The 21934-nt window shown below is 36.5% G+C and overlaps 1 protein-coding gene across 1 annotated transcript; it reads left to right on the top strand.

The window, feature by feature from the left end:
* The first annotated feature begins 263 nt into the window (after window positions 1-263).
* LOC106827242 (aldo-keto reductase family 1 member C23-like protein) lies at window positions 264-13887 on the top strand. The gene is made up of 9 exons (XM_014834986.3): window positions 264-420; window positions 2305-2472; window positions 3322-3438; window positions 4501-4578; window positions 5033-5155; window positions 8177-8286; window positions 9215-9380; window positions 11870-11952; window positions 13631-13887. The coding sequence occupies exons 1-9, from the start codon at window positions 337-339 to the stop codon at window positions 13671-13673; spliced, it is 972 nt and encodes a 323-aa protein (XP_014690472.2). The 5' UTR covers window positions 264-336; the 3' UTR covers window positions 13674-13887.
* The last annotated feature ends 8047 nt before the right edge of the window (window positions 13888-21934 follow it).

Consider the following 21934-nt stretch of genomic DNA (forward strand, 5'->3'; position numbering starts at 1 on the left):
TCTTGTCTACCATATGGTTAATAATTATTCAGAAAATCTCTTGTAATGATTCACTAACGTACGTGGATACTGAATGAACAATGTACTGTGCAGGAAATTAATTATTTCTTTACCACTAGATAGCTGTTTAAGAATTCTCTTTGATAAGACCAAATCAACCAGATAACTTCTTCCAATTCTCTTCTTACTCCATGGCTTACTGCTTTAAAATTGCTCCTCCTACAGTCTGTTTGATAACAGCTGGACTCTGGACTTGGGTGTTACCCTCCTGTTATACATATAAAATGGGAAGGCACAAGAATACAACAGTCTCCTTAGACAGAGGAGCAACACACAATGGATCCCAAAGGTCAGCACCTGAAACTAAATGATGGTCACTTCATTCCTGTACTGGGATTTGGCACCTATGCAGCTGAAGAGGTAACAGTAGCATTCTTGGGTTAGAGTATTGAAAAGAAAATTGATGTAGCATAAGTAGAAGCTGACTTGGTTGGTCAAGTCATTGAGTTCCTGTGTGACTATGGGAGGCTCGTTTGGTTCTTGTAAACAGCCTAGAACCATTTGTTATACAAAGAGTAAAGTAGTCAGTGTTCAGACTTCATCAGGGTCTCACCATGTGGTCACCTTCAGATTATTGTGGGCCCTCTTGAAGTTTACATCTATTTCCCAGAGTTGCAAAACAGATGGAAATCAGCAATCAAGAACACTATCAGCTGCCTTACTTTGAGGGTGATTACATGGGAGTGGTTTATCTTTATATTTCTGGAATTAAAAAATACTTTCATCCCACCAAGAAGACATGATCCAGAGAAATATTTGTGGTTGAAGTTCCAGGAGATGAGGTGAATAACAAACGATGGGGGAGAATTGCAGTTCTGTTGTGGGGTAGCCTGTTGAATGCCAGACATTAAATATTTAACCTGTAGTTTCCCTGGTACTTCCTTACTGCTTGGGAATTTCTCCCAAATGGAAAATATAATATCATTTGAGGGAATAAGCTACAGTCTTCCAGGGAAAATTTTCAATTCTTGGTCCTTTTATGTATATTTGAATAAAGCAAATAGGTATATTTGGACCTTGGGCATGAGAGGGAGCAAAGAGGACAAGTCACCAGACTGAAAGCCCGAAGTTCGTCTTCCAGTTTAGTCATTAGACTTGTAGGACAAGGGACTAGTAGTTAAAATTTGAGTCTCACTTGCTCATCTCTGTAACAGAAGGGAAAATTCAGAGATATTTTGGAGACACAAGACAGGACATATTTACTTTGTAGTACAAAGTGGGATTTAGGGTAGGGATTGGTCGTGGATACCACTGAAGCTTCAGCTTCCATAAACCTCTGAAGGCCCCTATACCTAAGGCAAGCACATGAACAGCACAGGGCAGTTAGACCAAGTATGTAGTTCCTAGAAACTTTATTGAACAAAGAAAGGTTCTGAAATGCTTAAAATAAATGGAATATTATTCAGCATTAAAACAGAAGGAAATCCTGCCATTTCCAACCAAGTGGATGAACTTGGAGGATGTTATAATAAGTGAAACAAGCCAGACACAGAAATACAAATACTGCATGATCCCGCTTATATATGGAATCTGAAAAACTCAAACTCATAGACGCAAAGAGTAGAGGAGTGGAGACCAGGGGTTGAGTAGGGTCAGCGGGAAAAATGGAGAGATTTTGGTCAAAAAATACAAACTCTCAGTTATAAGATGAATAAGTTCCAGAGAACTATTGTATAGCATGATGACTATAGTTAATAATAATATACTATATTCTTGAGATTTGCTACGAGATATTTTAATTGTCCTCAACACACACACAGAAATGAACTATGTGATATGCCAGGTATTTTAATTAGCTTCATTGTGGTAATCATCTCACAATGTATTTGTATATGGAAACATCACATTAAAAAATCTAAATATGTACTCTTGAATTTATATACAATTTTTACTTAGCATGCTCTGTGTGGCTACACTGATAGAGGACTCTTAGAAGTGATCACCTTGTTTTTTGAGAGTCAATTCCATGTACCTTTTCCCTTTGTTGATTTTGTTTCATAACCTCTCACAATATAAATCATACGCATGACTACAACTATATGCTATGTCTTGTGAGTTCTTTCAGAAAGTCACAGAACCCCAGGCTGAACTTGGGAACCTTTGATGCTAGTGATGTAGTAGTGAATGCCCAGTATTGAAGGAGTTCCTGGGATGTCCAAAGTTGATTATGGGAAGGTCAAAGTTGTGCCTGAGCTCTCTCTCAAACATTGCATATCCAAGTACTAACTTTTGTTGCTCATCTAGGTTCCTAAGAGCAAAACTGTGGAGGACACTAAATTGGCTATAGATGCTGGGTTCCGCCATATTGATTGTGCTCATGCATACGGTAATGAAAATGAGATTGGACTGGCTATCCAAAGCAAAATTCAAGATGGCACTGTGAAGAGAGGAGACATATTCTGCAATTCAAAGGTGCTGTATGTGTGGTGTGTGTGTGTTCATAGGTGTAAAAGTGATTGTGTGGAGATGACAATTATATGATAGGACCAGTAGTGTTTGGTGAATTATGCTTATTGGTACAACTTTCATCACAAATATTAATGTATTAAATCTAGTCTCAAAAAAGATGATGGTTTTCTCATAATTGCTTTGTTCAAATTTTATGATTTTAAAGTAAAGTCAATTTACATTTCTTAGCCTCATACTGTATCACTGTGATTTCCCATGGATTACTGAATCAGACTCAACTGTGATCGAATTATAGCTTTCCTTATCACCTAGTTGACCTGCTAAACTTTCTCAATATTCTGAATCTCCCGTCTCACTTCCATCAATAAGAGAGAACAATATAAGGTGCACTTTTTGTACTAAACAAGAGAAAGTTACAGTGTCTTGAATAGTATCCAGCATATGTTAATATTTTCAAAGCAATTTTCCCCTGTAGTTATATAAACTAAAGGGGCACTACTTATTCTCCATTAGAGAACACTTTTGATGGAATAAGGCTATCTTTGTGAATTGTTTTGTAAACTCCATCAAACAGAATTCAGATAATGGGCATGATTATTATTTGATAACATGTTTTATCTCTCAGGTCATTTCATTCTATTTTTGGTAGATGTACTGATGGTAAGTCAAAGCAATTAACAGTTTCTGTGGATAAGTCAGATCAAAAGGGAACCCAAGAAGGAAAAAAATATTTTTCTCTGTGGTCAGCAGTTTCCAACCAGTAGAAAAATGTCTAATCCTTAGGTGAAACAAGAAAAACAAAACTGACAGAAGTATTAATCCAAAACAACTTCCATTCTTTAACCTCTACAGCTTTGGGTCACTTGCCTTCAACCAGACTTGGTCCGACCAGCCTTGGAAAAGACTCTGAAGAATCTTCACCTGGACTATGTTGATCTCTATATTATTCATTATCCAACAGCTCTGAAGGTTGGCAATTTGCGTGGTCACACCTATTTCACTTCTTCTGTCAGAATGTCTATCAAATTGCACAGATGGTTGACAGGAAATTTCCTTAGACATATATAGGGATTATGACAATAGAGAAAAATCCCCAAAGTAATATTTCCTTATTAGCCTTTTATGTACATTTTGAATCCTTGATTTCCCTTCATGCCTCTAAGAGAAAAGAAATCAACAATCTTAAATTCTTTACCTCGAAAACTTGAGGAAATAAAAATAGGCATGTTCAACATTCAGTAATGATTATGACTCCTGGGTCTCTTAGGGATATCCCCAAAATAGAGTTTCATGCAGCTGTGGTGACCAATGAAACTACCTTACACCTGATAATGAGTTGCTCTCCTTTCTCACCGTTTGAATTTGAAAGCAGATAGGATGGTGGTCCCTCTGGGTGGGTCTAAACCTGGCGTCCTTCATAGCGATATGCAAAACCTTGTCTACATTGTTGGCTATCTTCAATGTGGAAATTTGTAAACTGCACTTAGCCGTTAAGGATTGTGCTATGTAGAATTCTTGATTGTAACTTATAGAAAGCTACTCAAGCTGTCCTGTGCAAAATAGTTTGTTTGTCTTTGTAATGGGAAGTCCAAGCCATGGATAGATGGACCGTAGAATGTTCAGAGGGATAAGGAATTCTGATTATACAGCCTGGGTCAAGATTGTAATTGTTCTTTTGGATATAAAGGAACATGTAACTTACTGTCATTCCCAGTGCAAAGGAGGTCGTTGGCAAGAGGAAAATATAGGGGGCAGACCAGTGTAACATAAGTCATTAGTAGTCCTCTTTAGGATCTAGGAGAGTGATATTTATTAAAACATATAAAGTGTAGTTGATTGGAGGAAGCCTGGTTTCCTAAAGATGTACCATACAACTCCATAGGCAAGTCACTTTACCAATAATAGTATCTAAAATGTTATCCCACCTAACTCATGATGGTTTAGTGTCTTGGCCCTAGATGTCCCTGGAAGCCTGGCTAAGTGTGCAGAAATTATTTTGCAACATCACTAAAATGACTGTTTCTATTTTAGCCAGGGGAAGAACTTTATCCAGAAGATGAAAAAGGAAAAGCAATATTTGACACAGTGGATTTCTGTGCCACGTGGGAGGTGAGTGCTTGTAGGAGAGACCACAGAGGAAAAAGACAGAAGGTGAATCTGGTTCACTTCCTCCACTTATGAGAAGGAGCTATACAGCTTCAGATTCAGGAATTCATAAACTTTAAAAGAATGGGTATTCTGTACAGGTGTGGAGGAAACCATTCCTGAAATGTTAATAGAGAGGAACCAAGGAGAAGAATTTGGTACAATGAGGATAAGTATCGCTTGCCCTCAATGTGTAATACTCTCTCACATTTTTCTAAAGAGAAGACAGTAATTCTTATCCTTGCTGTCACTACCTTCTTTTCTCTTTTAATTTACTACTTTTTCTCTCCTTGATAATCATGCCAATTGGCTTTATTGTCATTTCTTTACAGTTGTCCTCTTAACAGATTTTTCTTACAGTTATTCTTGATTTATAGTCAATTGCACGAATTATTCTTCACCACCTCTTCCTCCTCAGGCCATGGAGAAATGTAAGGATGCAGGATTGACAAAGTCCATCGGGGTCTCCAACTTTAACCGTAGGCAGCTGGAGAAGATCCTAAACAAGCCAGGGCTCAAGTACAAGCCCGTCTGCAACCAGGTGAGTACCCTTGATCTCCTCTGCTCTCTGTTCTTCATCTCTTTCTTCTTGCACTACAGTCAGATGTCTATTTGTCCTCCCCTCCTATTCATCCTACTTTTATGGAACAGAAGATTCTAGAATCCAGAGCCTCTGTCTAGTGTGAGTCAATAGAACCCATAATTGTATCTCTGTTTTGGAAAGCCTTAGTGAAAAACAGTGATGAGAACTTAGTATTAAGTTGTTAATAAAAATTAGGGACGGGAAGAGAGGTGACAGTGGCCTGGCATTGTTACCAGACATTAGAGGGAAGGTGACATTTCCCTGCACTGTAAAGAATGTCCAGAGATGTGATGGGTGAAAGCGATTTGGAAGGAATTGTGTACAGAAAAGAAGGTCATGAAAATATGGAATGGGTAGTAAATGAGGGAAGAGTGAAAATAACGTAAGGTAGGTGTCAGGGGTTTCTGTGTGGTTTGGATGTCTGAATCCTTTGTCTTGGTATGTCTGCTTTCAAAGGTCTTTGAATACGAAGCATAGATATGAGAAAAATGAACTGGAGGCTTTGAAAGTCACCCAGGTTAAAGGGATGTTTTTTGGTCATACTAATGGTGGGACAAATCAACACTCAGGAATGTTTAGCAGAAATGTAGAGCAGGCTTTCTGATTTACTCAATCTTAGTCTAGTTCTTCTCGATTTCTACACTTGAATTAACTCATTAGACACGTTATTCTGTGTCTGGTTCTGTACTCTTAATTTTTTTTTCTACTTTTATTTTATTATGATGAGAACACCACAAGAGATCTACTCTTAAAAAATTTTGAAGTATGCAATACAAAACAATACAATACAACAGAATCTTGTTAACTATGAGGACAATGTTGTACAACAGATCTCTAGAACTTATTCATCCTGCATAATTGAGACTTCCTGGCCACAATGAGCAAATCTCCATTTCTCCCTCCTCCCTGCCCCTGGTGAACACTATTCTGCTCTTTGATTCCATGAGTTTGACTATTTTAGATTCCTCAAATAAAAGGTATCATCTGGTACTTGTCCTTCTATGTATGTCTCAGTTCATTTATCATAATATTCTAAAGGTGTAACTTAAAGTCAAGGAGTGAGCATCTTTGATTGGAAAATGTGGCATATAAAATTTAAGAATTTGTTGTATATTGTTATAGTACTATAGATTCACAATTATAAATGCTAAAAATTTCATGGGATTCTAGTATTAGTTTTATTCTCAATTTTTGTTATAAAAATTTTCAGACATTCAAAGAAGTTAAGAGTATCACAGAACACCCATGTTTTCCCTCCTTTATTCAAAAATGTTTCATATTTTGGCACATTGCCAAATATATGCATATACATGTGGATGTATCTGCAAACATGTATGTAATATTTTGCTGACCCTCTTCAAAGTAAGCTATAGACATAACAATTCACCTTTACAGACCTCAGAAAGCTTATTGTCTACTATCCAAGCCACACTCAATCCTCTATGGCTTTCTCAATCCTTTCTCCAGATCTTATTTTCTAAGCAGGTGCCAATTGTGGTCCACATATTATTTTCAGTCATGTTTCTTAAGCTCTCTTAATATAGAGTGGTCACTCAACCCTCTTTTTACTATGACATACAGACAGGTTTTGTTGAATATTCTGGATTTATCCAACTGTTATCTTGTGATGTTAATTAATTTGTTTCTCTAGTCTCAATTTCTGTAAATTAGAAGTTATATCTGAATGCCTTATTACGTTAAGGGTAAACATTTTTGGCAAGAAAACTTCCTTTTCATGCTGTTTCCCTCAAACCACACTCCAGTTTGAAGCTTGTCATGACAAGCTGTCCCACTATGAGAGATGTTAGTTTTGTTTTCTTGGTTAAGCTAGTGGCAGACAGGTCTTTTCTTTGTAAATGTATATTTTTCCCTTTGAAATTACCTACCAATCTTTTGGGTTATAATTGTCATCAGAGGAAATCATATTGCCTCCAAGTTTTCACATAATAATTGAGTAGCCATCAACGATTTTAACATGAATCATTATTATCAATGGGATTCATAAGTAATTATTTTTAATTTTAAGCATTCTTTTATTTATTTTTTCTCTTTGGAGGAAGACTAGCCCTGAGCTAACATCTGCCACCAATCCTCCTCTTTTTGCTGAGGAAAACTGGCCTGAGCTAACATGGATGCCCACCTTCCTCTACTTTATATGTGGCATGCCTGCTACAGCATGACTTGACAAGCGGTGCCTAGGTCTGTACCCAGGATGTGAACTGGTGACCCCTGGGCCACCAAAGCAGAATGTATCAACCTAACCACAGTGCCACAGGACCAGGCCTTATATATTTTTTTTAACCTGACATTTTATTGTAAACAGAAAATTCCCTTGTAAAGTCAGGGTAAAATACAATTATTCTCATAAGATGGGTAAAAGCTTAATTCCTTCCCTTGAACTCTCAGTATTCCTGGAAAGCAGTTACTGTAATAATTGATGTCAGTAGGAACAAATATTTTTTTCTCTCTCTCTCTCTCATCCCTATGGACTTGTGGATTTTTATTTACTCTATTGCTATAATTGTTTTTAGTCATTATGCCCTTTGATCATCGCATCTACCCAATGTCACTACTGGGATCCTCATCAAACTGGTTCTTTAGTCCTTTAGAAATCCCTTCGTGAGTCTTTGAGCAATTTCTTGTTTTCTGGCATAACTTGATGTCCAAGGTTCAAACAGTTCTTTTCCTGTCCCAGATCTGGAATTCTCTTTGCAGTGTACAATGGTACTGAGTAACCAAGATCTAATCCGTGGAGTTGCTTGTTCTGTGCAATTTCATTATTTTTTCCTTCTCACCCTTTTAAGGAATAGAGATATAACATTTTTTTTTTTAACAAAACATTATTTGATGTTGATATTTCCAGCTTAAATTGAATATTACTGTTTTTTATTCATCTTTTTTTCCTTTAAACCTTTTTGTTCCATATTCATATTGTCATTTCATGTAATCTGACTCTTTTTCCCTCTTGGCATTCTACAGGTGGAATGTCATCCTTATCTCAACCAGAGGAAGCTGTTGGATTTCTGCAAATCGAAAGATATTGTCCTAGTTGCCTATGGTGCTTTGGGAACACAACGTCCAAAACAATGGTAATTAAGATGACAGGAAGTTTACTAAAACCCTAAAACACTAGTTTTGGTGAAATATTTTTAATCATACCATACTCAGTTTTCTGGAACTAACTCTCACCTGGCTTGGGGAGAAAGGGGAAGGAAGGAAGAATTCCTTTCCTTTTTTCATCCCATCACCCAGCCAATTCTTTTACATTATATGTGCCTGGTTGTAGATTAATCAAAAACAAATCCCTGCATTAAAATCTATATGTAATCGAAAAATTGAGACAGAAGATATAAGCTCAAGTCATGATTTTGAATTTTTTTTAACTAATTAACACGTTTCTAGCAATAGATTCTCTAAGCCTCACTTTATGTCTAAAATATGGATAATGTTATATAACTCCCAGGTTTATCATGATAGAAAAAATTACAATCTGAAACATTTTTATAAATTTCTATAGAAATATGGCATACTATAAGTAAGGATAAAATAAATAGTTCTTATTTTTGGACTACTCAATTTTTATCAATATCTTAGAAATTTTAAAATAAAGAATATCCCAGGTTTTCCCCATTCTCTTTTTCCTTTCATACTCTTGTCCTTACTTTGGGGCTCTAATCAGAGAAAGGAAAGCAGCTAATGGGAATTAAAAAAGAAAAAATGCACGAGTTTGGAAGCATTGATCTTGACTCAAGCAAGCATCGAGATGACCAGGAGTGATTTGTAAACAGAGATTACTAAGTGCCACACCTCAGTTTCAGAATCAGTTTGTCTTGTTGGAAGCCATGGAATTTACCTTCCTAACAAGTTCCCTGATGATAGTGATGCTTCTGGTCTCAGGACAATTTTTTGAGTAATGTCCGCTCTGATCTAGAGTGGGCCTACTGGATTTGTTTAGGAAGCCTCCTAACAAAGTGAATACTCAGTCTCAGGTCTTTAGCATTTCATAATTCCTTCCAGGGTGGACCAGAGCTCCCCGGTTCTCTTGGAAGATCCAGTCCTTTGTGCCATGGCAAAAAAGTATGAGCGAACTCCAGCACTGATTGCCCTTCGCTACCAGCTACAGCGTGGAGTTGTGGCCCTGGCCAAGTGTATCAATGAGAAGCAGATGAAGGAGAACATGCAGGTGATGAGTGAGGCTGTGGGCATAGGGGTCCTAAAGAGTATCCTTCACATGTGTTCTTCTTTGTAAGCTCTCAAGACATCTTTGGGCCCAGAGGTTATTTCCCATGCATGCATGCGTTATGTGTATTCCCACCATGTTTTTCATACTGTAGCAACAAGAGAGGCAGCATGTCTGGATGGAATTAAGATTGGACATAAAACAGAGATTATAGTTCCCACATGTCTGCAATGTACTCTGTAGCTTTATGCAAGTCACATCTCATTTTCCTAATTCTAAAATGAGGGAATTAGATTATGTGATTTTTTTAGTCTGCTTGAGATGATATAACAAAATATCACAGACTAGGTGTTTTATGAAAAACAAAAATTTATGTCTCACAGTTCTTTAGTCTGGAAGTCTGAGATCAGGGGGTGAGCATGTGAGTGAAGGCTCTCTTTTGGGTGGGAGACTACTTGTAGTCTATCATAGCAGAGGGGTAAAGGTGCTGTTTCGGGACTTATGAGGGCCTTAATCTCATTCAGGAGGGCTTGACCATCATGACCTCATCACCACTCAAACGCCCTGCTTTCTAGTATTATCAGAATGGGGGTTTTGTGTCCAACATAGGAATTTTGGGGTCACATAAACATCAGAATGTAGCAGTGATCTCTAGGCTCCAAATCTCTTTGGTGTTAGTTTTCATTTCCTTGAATAGTAATGTAGTTTCATTTTCAGGTATTTATTCTTCTTGAGTTTCCACTATTGTAAAGCACCTGTTCAGATATTTGTCTATTTTTATTGTGTTGTGTTTTACATATAGGAGTTTATTATTATATCATTATGTATAGGAGACTATAGCTGTATAACAAACTATCCTCAATATAGAAGTTTACTACAAAAACCATTCATTTAGCTCATGATTCTTCAGTTTAGCAACTAGCCTGGGCTCAACTAAGTAGTTCTTGTCTTGGCTCTGCTCTCTCATGTATTTGCTGTTAAATGAAGAGCAACTAGACAGTTCTGCCTTAGGAGGTTGATTTCCCTGTTGTCAGAGTTGTGTAAACTCTGTTGCATATAATTTTTCATATTGTTGGCTACACTATAGCCATCTAGCCTGTTCTTCATCACAGTGGCATGATCCCAAGGCAGTGAATGGGTACTTACAAAGACTTTTCATGTCTAGGCTTACAACAGACACACTACTGCTTCTGGCAAGCTTTATTGTCCAGTGCAAGTTGCAGGCCAAATCCAAAGTTTATATTTTCTCAAAGATTATCATTGTCATCTCTGTTGTATATCAGATGTCCACCAGTTGATTTCTGGCCTCCCTCTTCTTTTCAAATCCTTACTTTTCTGTACCATCTAATTATAGTGGAAAATAAGTGTTGCTTTTCAGAGCAGTAAAATTTTTTCTACATACATTTTTTCTTCTTTAAGAATATCTTGACTACTTTTTACTAGTTTTCTTTTATGTAAAATATGGTATCACTTCTCAACTTCCATGAAAAATAAGAATATAAATCATTGGAACCTATTGCATTGAAACTGTAGATCAATTTGGAGAAAACTGTCTTTTTTACAATATTGAGACTTCCAATCCATAATTATACTTTGAGTATTAATTTAAATATGTGTTTTTATATATTTTAATAAATTTCATAACTTTATCCACAAAGGTATTTACATGACTCTTCAGTTAGATTTATTCATACATAATTAGTATATTTGATATCATCTTGATAACTTTTTCCTAACTTTCTATTGTGAAGATTTTCAATGTACAGAAAAATTGAAAAATAATGAATCAATTGCCTTGCTTGGATTCATCAATTGTGAAATAATTGACATTGTGCCTGCTGTCTATCTATCTACTTATGTATCTATCATCTATCTGTCTTCTCCATCTTCCACTATCTTGGAGTATTAGTATGAATTGCTGAATGTATTTAGTTCAACATGTTAGCCACTACTGACATTCTTTTTGATGCTTAAAGTGTTCCACATTTAGACAGGGATATTCTCTTCAAGCCAGTTACTATGTTCATTGAAGATGACATCAGCAGTATTTGGACAATTTTTGGATTAAATTACCTTGAAAAAAATTTTTTCACATTCTAACTTTCATTGATTCGATATATATGTCCACCTGTAGTCATCAAAATTACTAAATTATACTTTCTATTTTTACAATTTATCTCTAGCTTCTTCTGGCTCTTCTAAGTATGTGACCCTATTACTTTGAATAATGTCAGCTTTGTTCCCCTCTGCTATTTAAAAGTTCTCCTTTTTGTTTGTAGTTTTTGAAGTTTGCATATATCATCTCCAGGGATGGATTTCAATTTAACTTTTGCCTGATATTTTTATTACCACTGGAGTATTTTGCTTTATCTTTAAAAACTTTGGGAAATATTTGGATGTTGCCTTTGCACCATTCAGTCTGATTTGCTGGGATTTTAAAGATTGGCCATCATGCAGTTTAGAAATCATAAAAATCTTTCTACTTGTGACAGGTTTTTGAATTCCAGTTGACTTCAGAGGACATGAAAGCCATAGATGGCCTAAACCAAAATCTTCGATATCTTCCTTTTCACATGTAAGTGACTTTGGTAAATATGTTTGCCTCAATTCACTTTCTGATAGCGTGTGTATGATGATTGTTAAAATTTACCTTGATACAAGGAAGACAAAGGCCAGTTTGAGTCAGGAGTGAAACAGGAGCTTTCTGGAATCTTATCCCAGACTCACTCCAGAGCTTTGTTCACTGGCACAACAGGGTGAGTGAACTGGAGTCAACTTGGACTTACATTCCTACGTCATGCACTATCACTCCACGTAACTTTCTGAAAAGCTCAGTATCATTGCTGATCGTACACCTTCCATGTAGGTCTCCCATTTCAACAAGTTAGTGAACATACACTGTGGATATCACCAGTGTAGCCTAATTCAATGTTTCCAGAAGTGTGTTTATGATCTTCTTCTCCAAACTTTTCAACTCTTTGTTAAAGACTTCTCTCTCAAGCTTGTGATCCACACCAGAAATGCCCATGAACCTGATATGGGATATTCATGAGATTGTGCCACATTTATATCCTTCATAAATTTGCAGATCACTCCCTTCCCTTTCATTGCATGTTTGTTCTGGACCAAACTACTGCATTTCCCTCCAGAAAGCCTGGCCTTATGGGTTCCATAGGAATTTTTGCTTCAGATTTTCTGAAATATGGAGATCCCCATGCAGAGGACAAACTTTTCAAAAGGAGAGATTTAAACCAAGTGAAGAGTGTGGAGGCAAAGCATCATTGTTGGAAAGGATTTGGAGCCAACAAAAGATCTTTACTAATCCTTCATTCTGTGTGATTCTGGAATTTTGAGCAAAGACTTTCATTATAAATGAAGGAAATGGAGGAATGCACAATCTTTCTGCCTGTGAGAATTGTAATTCATGATATTAATACATGTGGTAATGTATGGAAAGAGATTGGCATAATGGCAAGTTATGAATGCCCAAATTTGGTAGATATATTTACACCTTTGCTAATATATTTATTACTATAGAGACAAATGAAGAATAAGATAGGGAAATAAGGCAGAGAGAAAGAGAAAGTGGTAATCAGTCAGTAATTCTTACAGTTAGATATTTTAATAATAAGCAAGAATTTTTCTGTCACTTTATATCTTGGGTTATTACTGAATAGAGATCTCTCTGCTGCCCAGTAAGCTCCTTGGACAATGGGCCAAATTTTTACATTACATTCTTCTTATTTCTGGATCTAACTGGATATGTTGTATGTGGTAGGCAGTTAATAAATAGTTCATAAATTTAAAAATGAAAGTCAAGTTGCATTCAGTAACCTGTGTTGCCCTAAAATATTTATTAGTGCAGAGCACGGGGCTGGACATAAACTTTGGACTCCTGTTCACAACAAGGCATAATCAATCTCTTCTTCCACTAAGGAATTGAAATAAGAAAGGACAGGCTATCTTGTTGCTTTATTGACAGATGTAGCTAGGGAGAACATATTTGAATATTTGACTCTTCATCTTCTGCGTAATAAATTCCAGGGAGGGAATATCATTTCAATAATTTATTATTATTATGTTCAAATTATTATAAAGTCATGTTTCTGAAAGAAAGAAAGGCAGACTTCATACCCAGTCAGAAAATAAACTGTTTAACCTTAACTCAATGACAACTTCATGGAAATCACTTCTCTATCACCCTAGAAACACAGTCATTGAACCCATATATGCAATGTTCTATCTCATTTCAGTGCTGTTGGCCACCCTGAGTATCCATTTTCTGATGAATATTAACATGGAGGCCTTTGTCCTGACTTCTCCCAGAAGCACTGCATGTGGATAGTGAGGTGTGAAACCTCTCAGATGTTGGTGATTGGACGCTTCAGCAAAGGTTCTATCCATGCTGCTTCACAACTCGTACTCAGCTAGACTTAAGTCCATCAGTCAGGAATTAAAGGCACCCCATTTTTGTCTCTTTCTGTAAAAATTAAAGATTTTTCCCCCTAAAGTCTCTGACCAATTCTAGTCTCTGTTTTGTATATTTTCTTTCCTTCTGATGCATTAGAGCCAAAGACTAATTTGCCTAGAGTTTGGAGTGGGAGAGGAGGGAGGAGATAGAATAACAGCAATTTTACAGACATTTCTGGAGGGGGATAGGTAGCGTTGTCAGTCTCTAGAGAACTAGTAGTTAACAGGTATTTAGCAGTGTTCCTTTAGCCCTTCAAAGTACAAGAGGACACATGGCATATGATCTGGATGGTGAGGCTAATATTGCTGAAAGGAAGCAAAGCATAGACTCCCTTTCTGCTTCTCAGGGAATCTTTTCTGAAGGAAATCCCAGAATGAGATTACCCTGTGACAGGGTGGGCCCAGGAGGTGGGAGGGGACAAGGCTGGAAGGATGATTTGAACTCAGACATACAGAAAATTTGGGAAGAGGGAGCTGAGCACATATCTGTACAGGAAACATTGGAATATGCCTCTTTGCTACTTCTCTCTTACAGATAAAAAGAAACTTTCCACAGTATTTTACCAAAGATCCAGAGCTGAGAGTCAGGACTAGACTGCCACATGTGCCCAGGTAACAGCAATGAACGTGCTGGCTTGTAGTTGGGCAGAAATTCAAAGAAACAAGTAGCTGATCAAATTACCCTTAACATTGACTCCATATTTATCAAGTTTTCTCAGGTTTAAAGGAACATTAATATGAAATATCGATTTTATATACTTGATCTTTTTAAATGTTTCAAGCACAAAGCAAGGCACACTTACGAATACAAAACACTAAATATTCGTAAGCCATTAAATATTTTCTGTAAAGCCAATCTTAACATGTGAATACATTTAGTAATTCCAATTCTCCTAAAATTTCAAACACTATTTGAAAATATATGTACGTGAAATAGCACAAGGCTTACAACATTTGTTAACTTTTGAACATCTATAAAAGATATACATTTATTTTCTACAATTTTTAGTAATACAGACTCAATCTTGTAAGGAAGCAAGTTTTTATCTCAGACCACTTATTAAAATTTGGGACGATCATTGACCAACCAGGGACAATTAAAGAACTTTGAGACTAACCGATTTTCAGGATGTGGTTACACTTTCTAATATCTATACCTGCAACCATTGCTTCCTCTCATGACCACATTCATCAGTCATAACCACTGGGCTTGCTACAGCCAAGCTCTTTAGCTGGGATGAAACCAAAGAGCTGTGTAATCAATAGTTTTTCCTAAAATCATTCATGTTTTAAAGTATAAGATGTCATATATGATCTCAGATTTTAGTTCACACTTGTATGACTGTAGCATAACCTTATGGTATTAAGACCTAGTCAATAATTATCGTGATTGAATCTTTTCAGTAGGCAGTATTTGTACCATTGCAATTTGTTTAATGACTCCTTTGACTTTTTTAAGTTAACTTATTAAAATTCATGTTGAAGTTCTCTTCCTTTGGGAAGATAAATTGTATATGACAAAGGTCACCAAGTAAACTCCCTAGGCATGCTTCAGACAGGAAAAAATATGAGGAGAAGATACTGAGACTCAAGAAACTATTGTCTAGCTAATTCAGAACTGTTCACAAACAAGGGTCAAATTTTAATAATATTGACAATGTTAGGCTTTTGTTATTTGGTCATATACATAAAGAACTTGGAAGCCAACATTTCTTTTCTTCATAATGAGAAAAAATATAAGCAAGCTAAGAATCAACAACTTCCCTTAGATACATCAGAAAATTGAGGTCACGGAGCAAATTGCAGACTCCAACACTGGAGAGCCACTTAGATGCAAAGAATCATGACTCATTGGAAGCAGGAGAACAACTAAGTTAGCAGACTGACATTATTCAATTTCAAGGCTTGCTAGAAAGCTGCAGCAGTAAAGGCAGTGTGGTATAGGTGAAAGCAAGACAAATCAATCAATGGAACGGAATAGGGAGCCTGGAAATAACCCACAAAAGTAAAGTTAACTGATCTTTTACAGAAGAGCAATGGCTACCCAAAGGAGAAAGAATAGTCTTTTCCACAAACGGTGCTGGGGGAACTAGACATCCACACGCAAGAAGTGAATCTAGACTCAGACCTTACACATTTCACGAAAGTTAACTCAGAATGAAACATGGACGTAATGTAAAATGCAAAACTGTAAAATTCTACAAGATAATATAATGGAAAATCTAGAGGACCTTGGGAATGCTGATGACTTTTTAGACAGAACACCAAATGCACAATACATGTAAGAAAAAAACTGTTAGACTTCATTAAAATGAAAAAATATCTGCTCTGTGAAAGACACTCTAAAGAGAATGAAAATACAAGCCACAGACTATGAGAAAATACTTGCAAACTTCTATCTAATGAATTATCAGTATCCAAAAAATCAAATAACACTTAAAGCTCCATAGTAATAAAACAAAAAATCAATATCAGCAAAAGATCTGAAGAGACACTTCACCAAAGAAGATATATAGATGACAAGTAAGCATATGAAACATTGCTCAACATTATTTGTCCTTCAGGGATAGCAAACCAAAAAAAAAACCAAACAAATAAGATGCCATTACACATGTATTAGAAAGGCCAAAATCTGAAACAGTGACAACACTAAAGTGAAGTAAGCCACTCTTAAAAGGCTACTTACTTTATAAGTTCCACAATATAGCATTGTGGAAATAGTAAAACTATGGAGAAAATAAAAAGAATGAAGTTTCCAGGAATTTAGAGGAAGAGACAAAATGAAGGATAAATAAAACCAGCACAGAGGACTTTTAGAATGATGAAACTATTCTGCAGGTAAACAGTAATGATGGATGCACGTCTTTTGTATTTTTCAATATTCATAGAGATGCACAACAAAGAGGAACCCTAATGTAAACCTTAGTTAATTACAATGTGTCAATATTGGTTCCTCAGTTGTCACAAATGTCCCACAGTAAGAAATGATGCTAGCAAAAGTGAAAATAGTGGATGGGAGGTGGGAAGAGGATGTATGGGAACTCTGTACTTTATGTGCAATTTTTCTGTAAATCCTCAACTATTCTAAAAAGAAAAGTCTGTTAATATAAATGAAAAATGTATGGTAGAATTTTTATTCCTTCTAACAGATTATTCCCATTAATTGAAAAAAATTTTGAGCATGTGCTAAGAGTCAGATTTTGTAATGACACAGCTGTTAAAGGATCTGATACTCAGGTAGTCAAGACATTGGTGTTTCTGATAATTCTGATATCTGTGAAGGTGAACTGGAACAGGAAATGCTCTCATTCTCTGGTAACCACCTACATTTTAGTGAACTAGGTCAGCGGTTTCCTCAAAAGTACTCCACATGATCTCGTGTGATTAAGCCTGGCAACCTTGTTGATGCAAGAACAGCCTTGTAGTTGTAGAAATGAGCTTACTGGGAAAAAACCACAACTGGTCATTAATTTCTGCAGTGTATTTGGTGGAATTGAAGCTTTCAAATAGTCTTTGGCAGTAAGAGCCCATGGAAATTGCACAACCAAACACAAAGGTATTGAGAAATTATGAATCTCATATGGAGATTCAGCTAAGATGCTCCAAGTAAGAGTCCAAAGAGTTGTACCAATATTGGTGTATTTGGAATCAGTGTTGAGAAACTTGGGATTTAAAAGGAAGAATACAATCATCCTGAATCCTTGTATAAGACCTAGAACCATGAGAGTTACACAAATCCCCAAGACATGCAGGAAAACGATTGTTTCTAGAACCAAAAATAATGAAGAACACAAGGAAACCTACCACTGTGAAAAAGAACCAACAGACCTAACAAGTGGGAAAAAAAACAACACAAGAAGAAATACAATAGTAGAGTAATTTGAGCATTACATGAAAATAATTTGGTGTAGCGCATTCAAAGAAATTAAGAATGGAGAAACATTTATGAAAAGAGAAGAAAACTAAGCAAAAAAGAAATGGCAGATAGGAGAAAGAACTAGTTCAAAATATTAATTTATGAAAAATAAATTATTTGAGAAAAAAGAAAACCTCAATCAACGCGAGAAACAAGAGACAGGAAACAACAGATGTGAATTTTTATTTAAATTAGTGATTACTTTTAGAACCTACTTGGTTTATCTTTGTCTAACAAAGCCAATGATGACAATATATTCTGATGACTTCCAGGTAATACAGATTAATCAGTGTTATTTTTCCAGTAAAAATAATTTTGCCTCTAAAGGTTTTTGGTATTTGCATTCAATTGTTAAGCTTAATTACAAATATTTAGACCTCACACCTTATAACTGCTTTGAAGCTTCAGTTCCATGCCTTTTACCTATAGCTTCCAATTTTGGATCCTTCTTCCTGGCCCTTCTTCATGAGTCTCCCCTTGTGCTCCATAGTAGAAAGCCAAATCAGGCCAATTCACATTTACTCAGCACACTCAGGGATTCAGTCACCTCAGGCGTAAAATTTGTCTCTTTCAAGAACTTTCCTACCTGCAGAAATATGTGGGAAGGCAACTGCATGCTTCCTCACTCCTTCCTTTGCTGGCTTTCTTCTTCTGACCGGAAGATAATGGCTGTCTACAGACTCTGTTTCTTTTTCACAGGTCACTTTTGTGTTCCCCTCAGAACCAATGGAAACTTTCAAATGTTCTCACCTGGAATGAGATCAAATTACTGACTTTTCTTTGGGGACACACACAATGGTAGCCTGTGGGATTGAGTCTGCCAGGAGAAATTGTTAAATCTGTCCAATCACATCTGAGACAAGGTTTGAATGAACTATGTCCCATTATTAAAGATCTTTTGGTTGGAAATATTATAATTCAAACAATAATTCTCCATTTAATAGCCTTCTATGACCAGTTCTAAAGGCAGACAAAATTGAGTGATGATTCTCAGCTGACTATTGTAAGTTAAATATAGTTGCCCTGGCAGTTATAATTGATGTCATCAAGGACATACAAAGGACTCCAGGTGACAACCTTGCTGGCATTGACTTGGCTACAATGTTTTACTCGATACCTGTATCTGGTTTGCTGTTACGTATGACAACACTCATTCAATGTTCTCTCAGCCTCCTGTAGGCACCTCAGTAGCCTGCTGTCACACAACCTTTGCTCTAGGACTGAAACAGTTAAATAATACCTCATTTTCTTATTACGTAGACAATAACTTTTTGTGGGGACTTGCTTTAGAACAGGTTACCCAACATCTTAAGCCTCTAACAAGCTGTTTAAAAAACAGAGGCTGAGCCATTGCCCATCACAAGATTGAAGGACTTGCCAAATATGTCAGATTCCTTGGTTAATTTTATGTGGTCATCTGGATACAGGTTCGGCGAGCCAAGGAGTTGAAAGAAAGATTTTGTGGACTCTCAAGGTCTAGCAGTAGTGCTCTATTATTCAGAGAACAGCATGGAGTAGCATGAGGACAGGACCCATGGGCAGTAAAGAGCTGCAGCATGGGAACAGGACCCATGGACAGTGAAGAGGTGCAATGAGTTGAGGGTAGGGTTAAATTTATAAAGCATAGGTATGTGAGTTATTTCTTTACAAGACAAAGGAAAGATCATGAACAAAATCATTAAAATGGTATCAGTGCAGGCATAGTCTAGTTATTGGGTGGTCCTATAACTTTGGATAGGAATCAGGTCATATCAGGTCAGGATGTCCTATTCTTCCCAGAGAATGATATAAATTGGTATGTGGGGCAGGACACCTTGGATTTCTCTCCCTGGGGCAGACTTGACCCTCATCATAAAATGCCCCTGAACCATTTGGTCTGTAATCTTTTGGGGATGCGGACAATGGCCAATCTTCTGTAACTACTTCTGGCTGTACAAGGTCATAAAGTTGTCCATAATTGGGGCTAAAGGGGAACAGGCAGGAAGTTCAGTGGACCGGAAGGCTGCACATGTGGAGTCCAAGACCGGCAAGGTATACAGATCCTCTGGAGATGAGAGAATCATTTGATGAGAAGTGGCCCAGGAGGTGAAACTTTATTGACATGTGTAAGACAAACAATGAAATAGATAACAAATTATAAGAAATACAAGCACTATGATTACCCAATCAATAAAGTTTCGATAGTCATCCAGAGACCTGGGCTTGACCAGGAGTCCAACCAATCATTTAGGAATGGGGTAGGGTCAGACATGGATTTAATTTGGTAACTCATATCACATAGGAAATTTGTTTAGGGCTTCCATGTGCCAGATGACACTTTTGATTCCTAATTGGGGAAGTAAAATTGAGGCAAGATGATCATACCAGTGGAAGACAGAATGGGTCCTGGGTAGTTTCAGTAAAACTTGGTCCAATTATTTACATAAGTGCAGCAAGAATAGCAATTGATCATATAGACTCTTAAGTCTGCTTTGCTGTAATTTCTTATGAGGAATCTCAGATTGAACTTTAAAGACCTCTCAATGCCAGAAGAGCCAAGCCAAAGACTTGCCATCAGATTTTGCCTGCAGTACCTACAGATTTGGGTGGACTCCTCTCTTCTCGAGATTCCCCCAAAATATTTTGAGGTTCCTCGCACCTGCCAGATAAGCGACTTCCTTACTTACCAGGTAAGATTGCTGGAATCTCTGTAAACAAGGTACCAGGCCAATATTTCCAAGTGGCTTTATTCAAGTCCTATCTTTGTTCCTGAAAAGCTGTTTTATCATATCTGAGCCTGCATGTTTCTCTCAAATATGATAATCCAGTCAAAGCCTTGGTAATATAACCAATGTGTCCTGTTAGAAGGAAAACAAATTCTTATTGAACTTATGCAAGTAACTATATTGCCACAAAATAACCATACTCACTTAGAAAGAGTTTCCAAATTCTGGAGGGATTAGGTAGGGAGAAAAAGATAAATGTTTCAGTTCTGTTCATAAAGGTATAATTTCACTAAATTGCTGTAAGTCATAGATAGCATAAGAGAAAAGAGAAAAAGACTTCCTTGATATGAGAAAACAAAACAATACACCAAAAATCAGCAATATTTCAAACAAAAGTCATAAAAAATTATAATCATCCACATCAGTTGACACAGTTCTGTATAATTGATTCTTGAGCTTAATCTTCTGTTGGCAGATTTATGAGCTTATCTGTTTCTCTGTTAGAATTCTGTAATTTCTCACCCAGTTCAGTTTTACAATCTGAAAGTTTATCAGAAACCTGTAGTTTAGAATCCTGTTAGAAATTTTTCATGAGTTTCTCTGAAGATGAAACATATTTGCAAAATCAAAAAGCATCAGAGTGAAACAGCAACTATCTGCAAATGACAAGACTCCAAAGGGCAATTGACAAAGAAACTTGGCTACTTCTGTGACATACAACCTTCAAGATAATAGCAAAAATGATGGTTGATAACCAGGACAGATCAGAATTTTAGGAATGTTATATAATTCTTAAACATTTATATCAACAGCATTCACCCACGTAACACCACCTAAGAGTTTATCATCACTTATTTGACAATACTTCCCATGTAATTTAATAGACCAAATAAGCCTAATTAGTTTTGTATTTTCCACCTCATAGGAACAGAGAACAAATTTCTTTGAGAAGTCTCAGGAGCCCTCTGAAAATCCTCTGAGAAATTTTTCTTCCTTCTGCCAGGTTAAAAGAAAGCCTTCATTCTGGATTCAAATACTATTTTGAGGGAGAAGCTTGTCAAAACAGCAAAAGATTTTAAAACACTTCTTTAAAAAGGCAACAACTCTCACTGCGAAACAATACTCAAGTATATATTCAAAATGACAACAGAAACAGTCAAGAGCAGTGGAAACAGTCAAAAAATCTTAAGAGAGACCTCTTTCTTTCTGAACATAGGAAATTATTTTAGCAAGACATAGATTTTTTGTCTTTTGGGTAGAGTTAGAGCAGGCCAAAAGTTCAAGAAAATTATCCTTTGAGAGAAAAATCAAATTTTAATTTCTGCACCAGCTTATTCTTTTTCATTAAAACTCATGTACTTAATTGGATTTACTTTAATCTTAGCCAACTTGACCAGGCATAAAACTCCTTTCAAAATTTTTCCTTCACAAACTTCTACAACTTTCTTTTTACATTCAGAATTTGT

The sequence above is a fragment of the Equus asinus genome, chromosome 29 (assembly GCF_041296235.1).
Source record: "Equus asinus isolate D_3611 breed Donkey chromosome 29, EquAss-T2T_v2, whole genome shotgun sequence".
Taxonomy (NCBI): domain Eukaryota; kingdom Metazoa; phylum Chordata; class Mammalia; order Perissodactyla; family Equidae; genus Equus; species Equus asinus.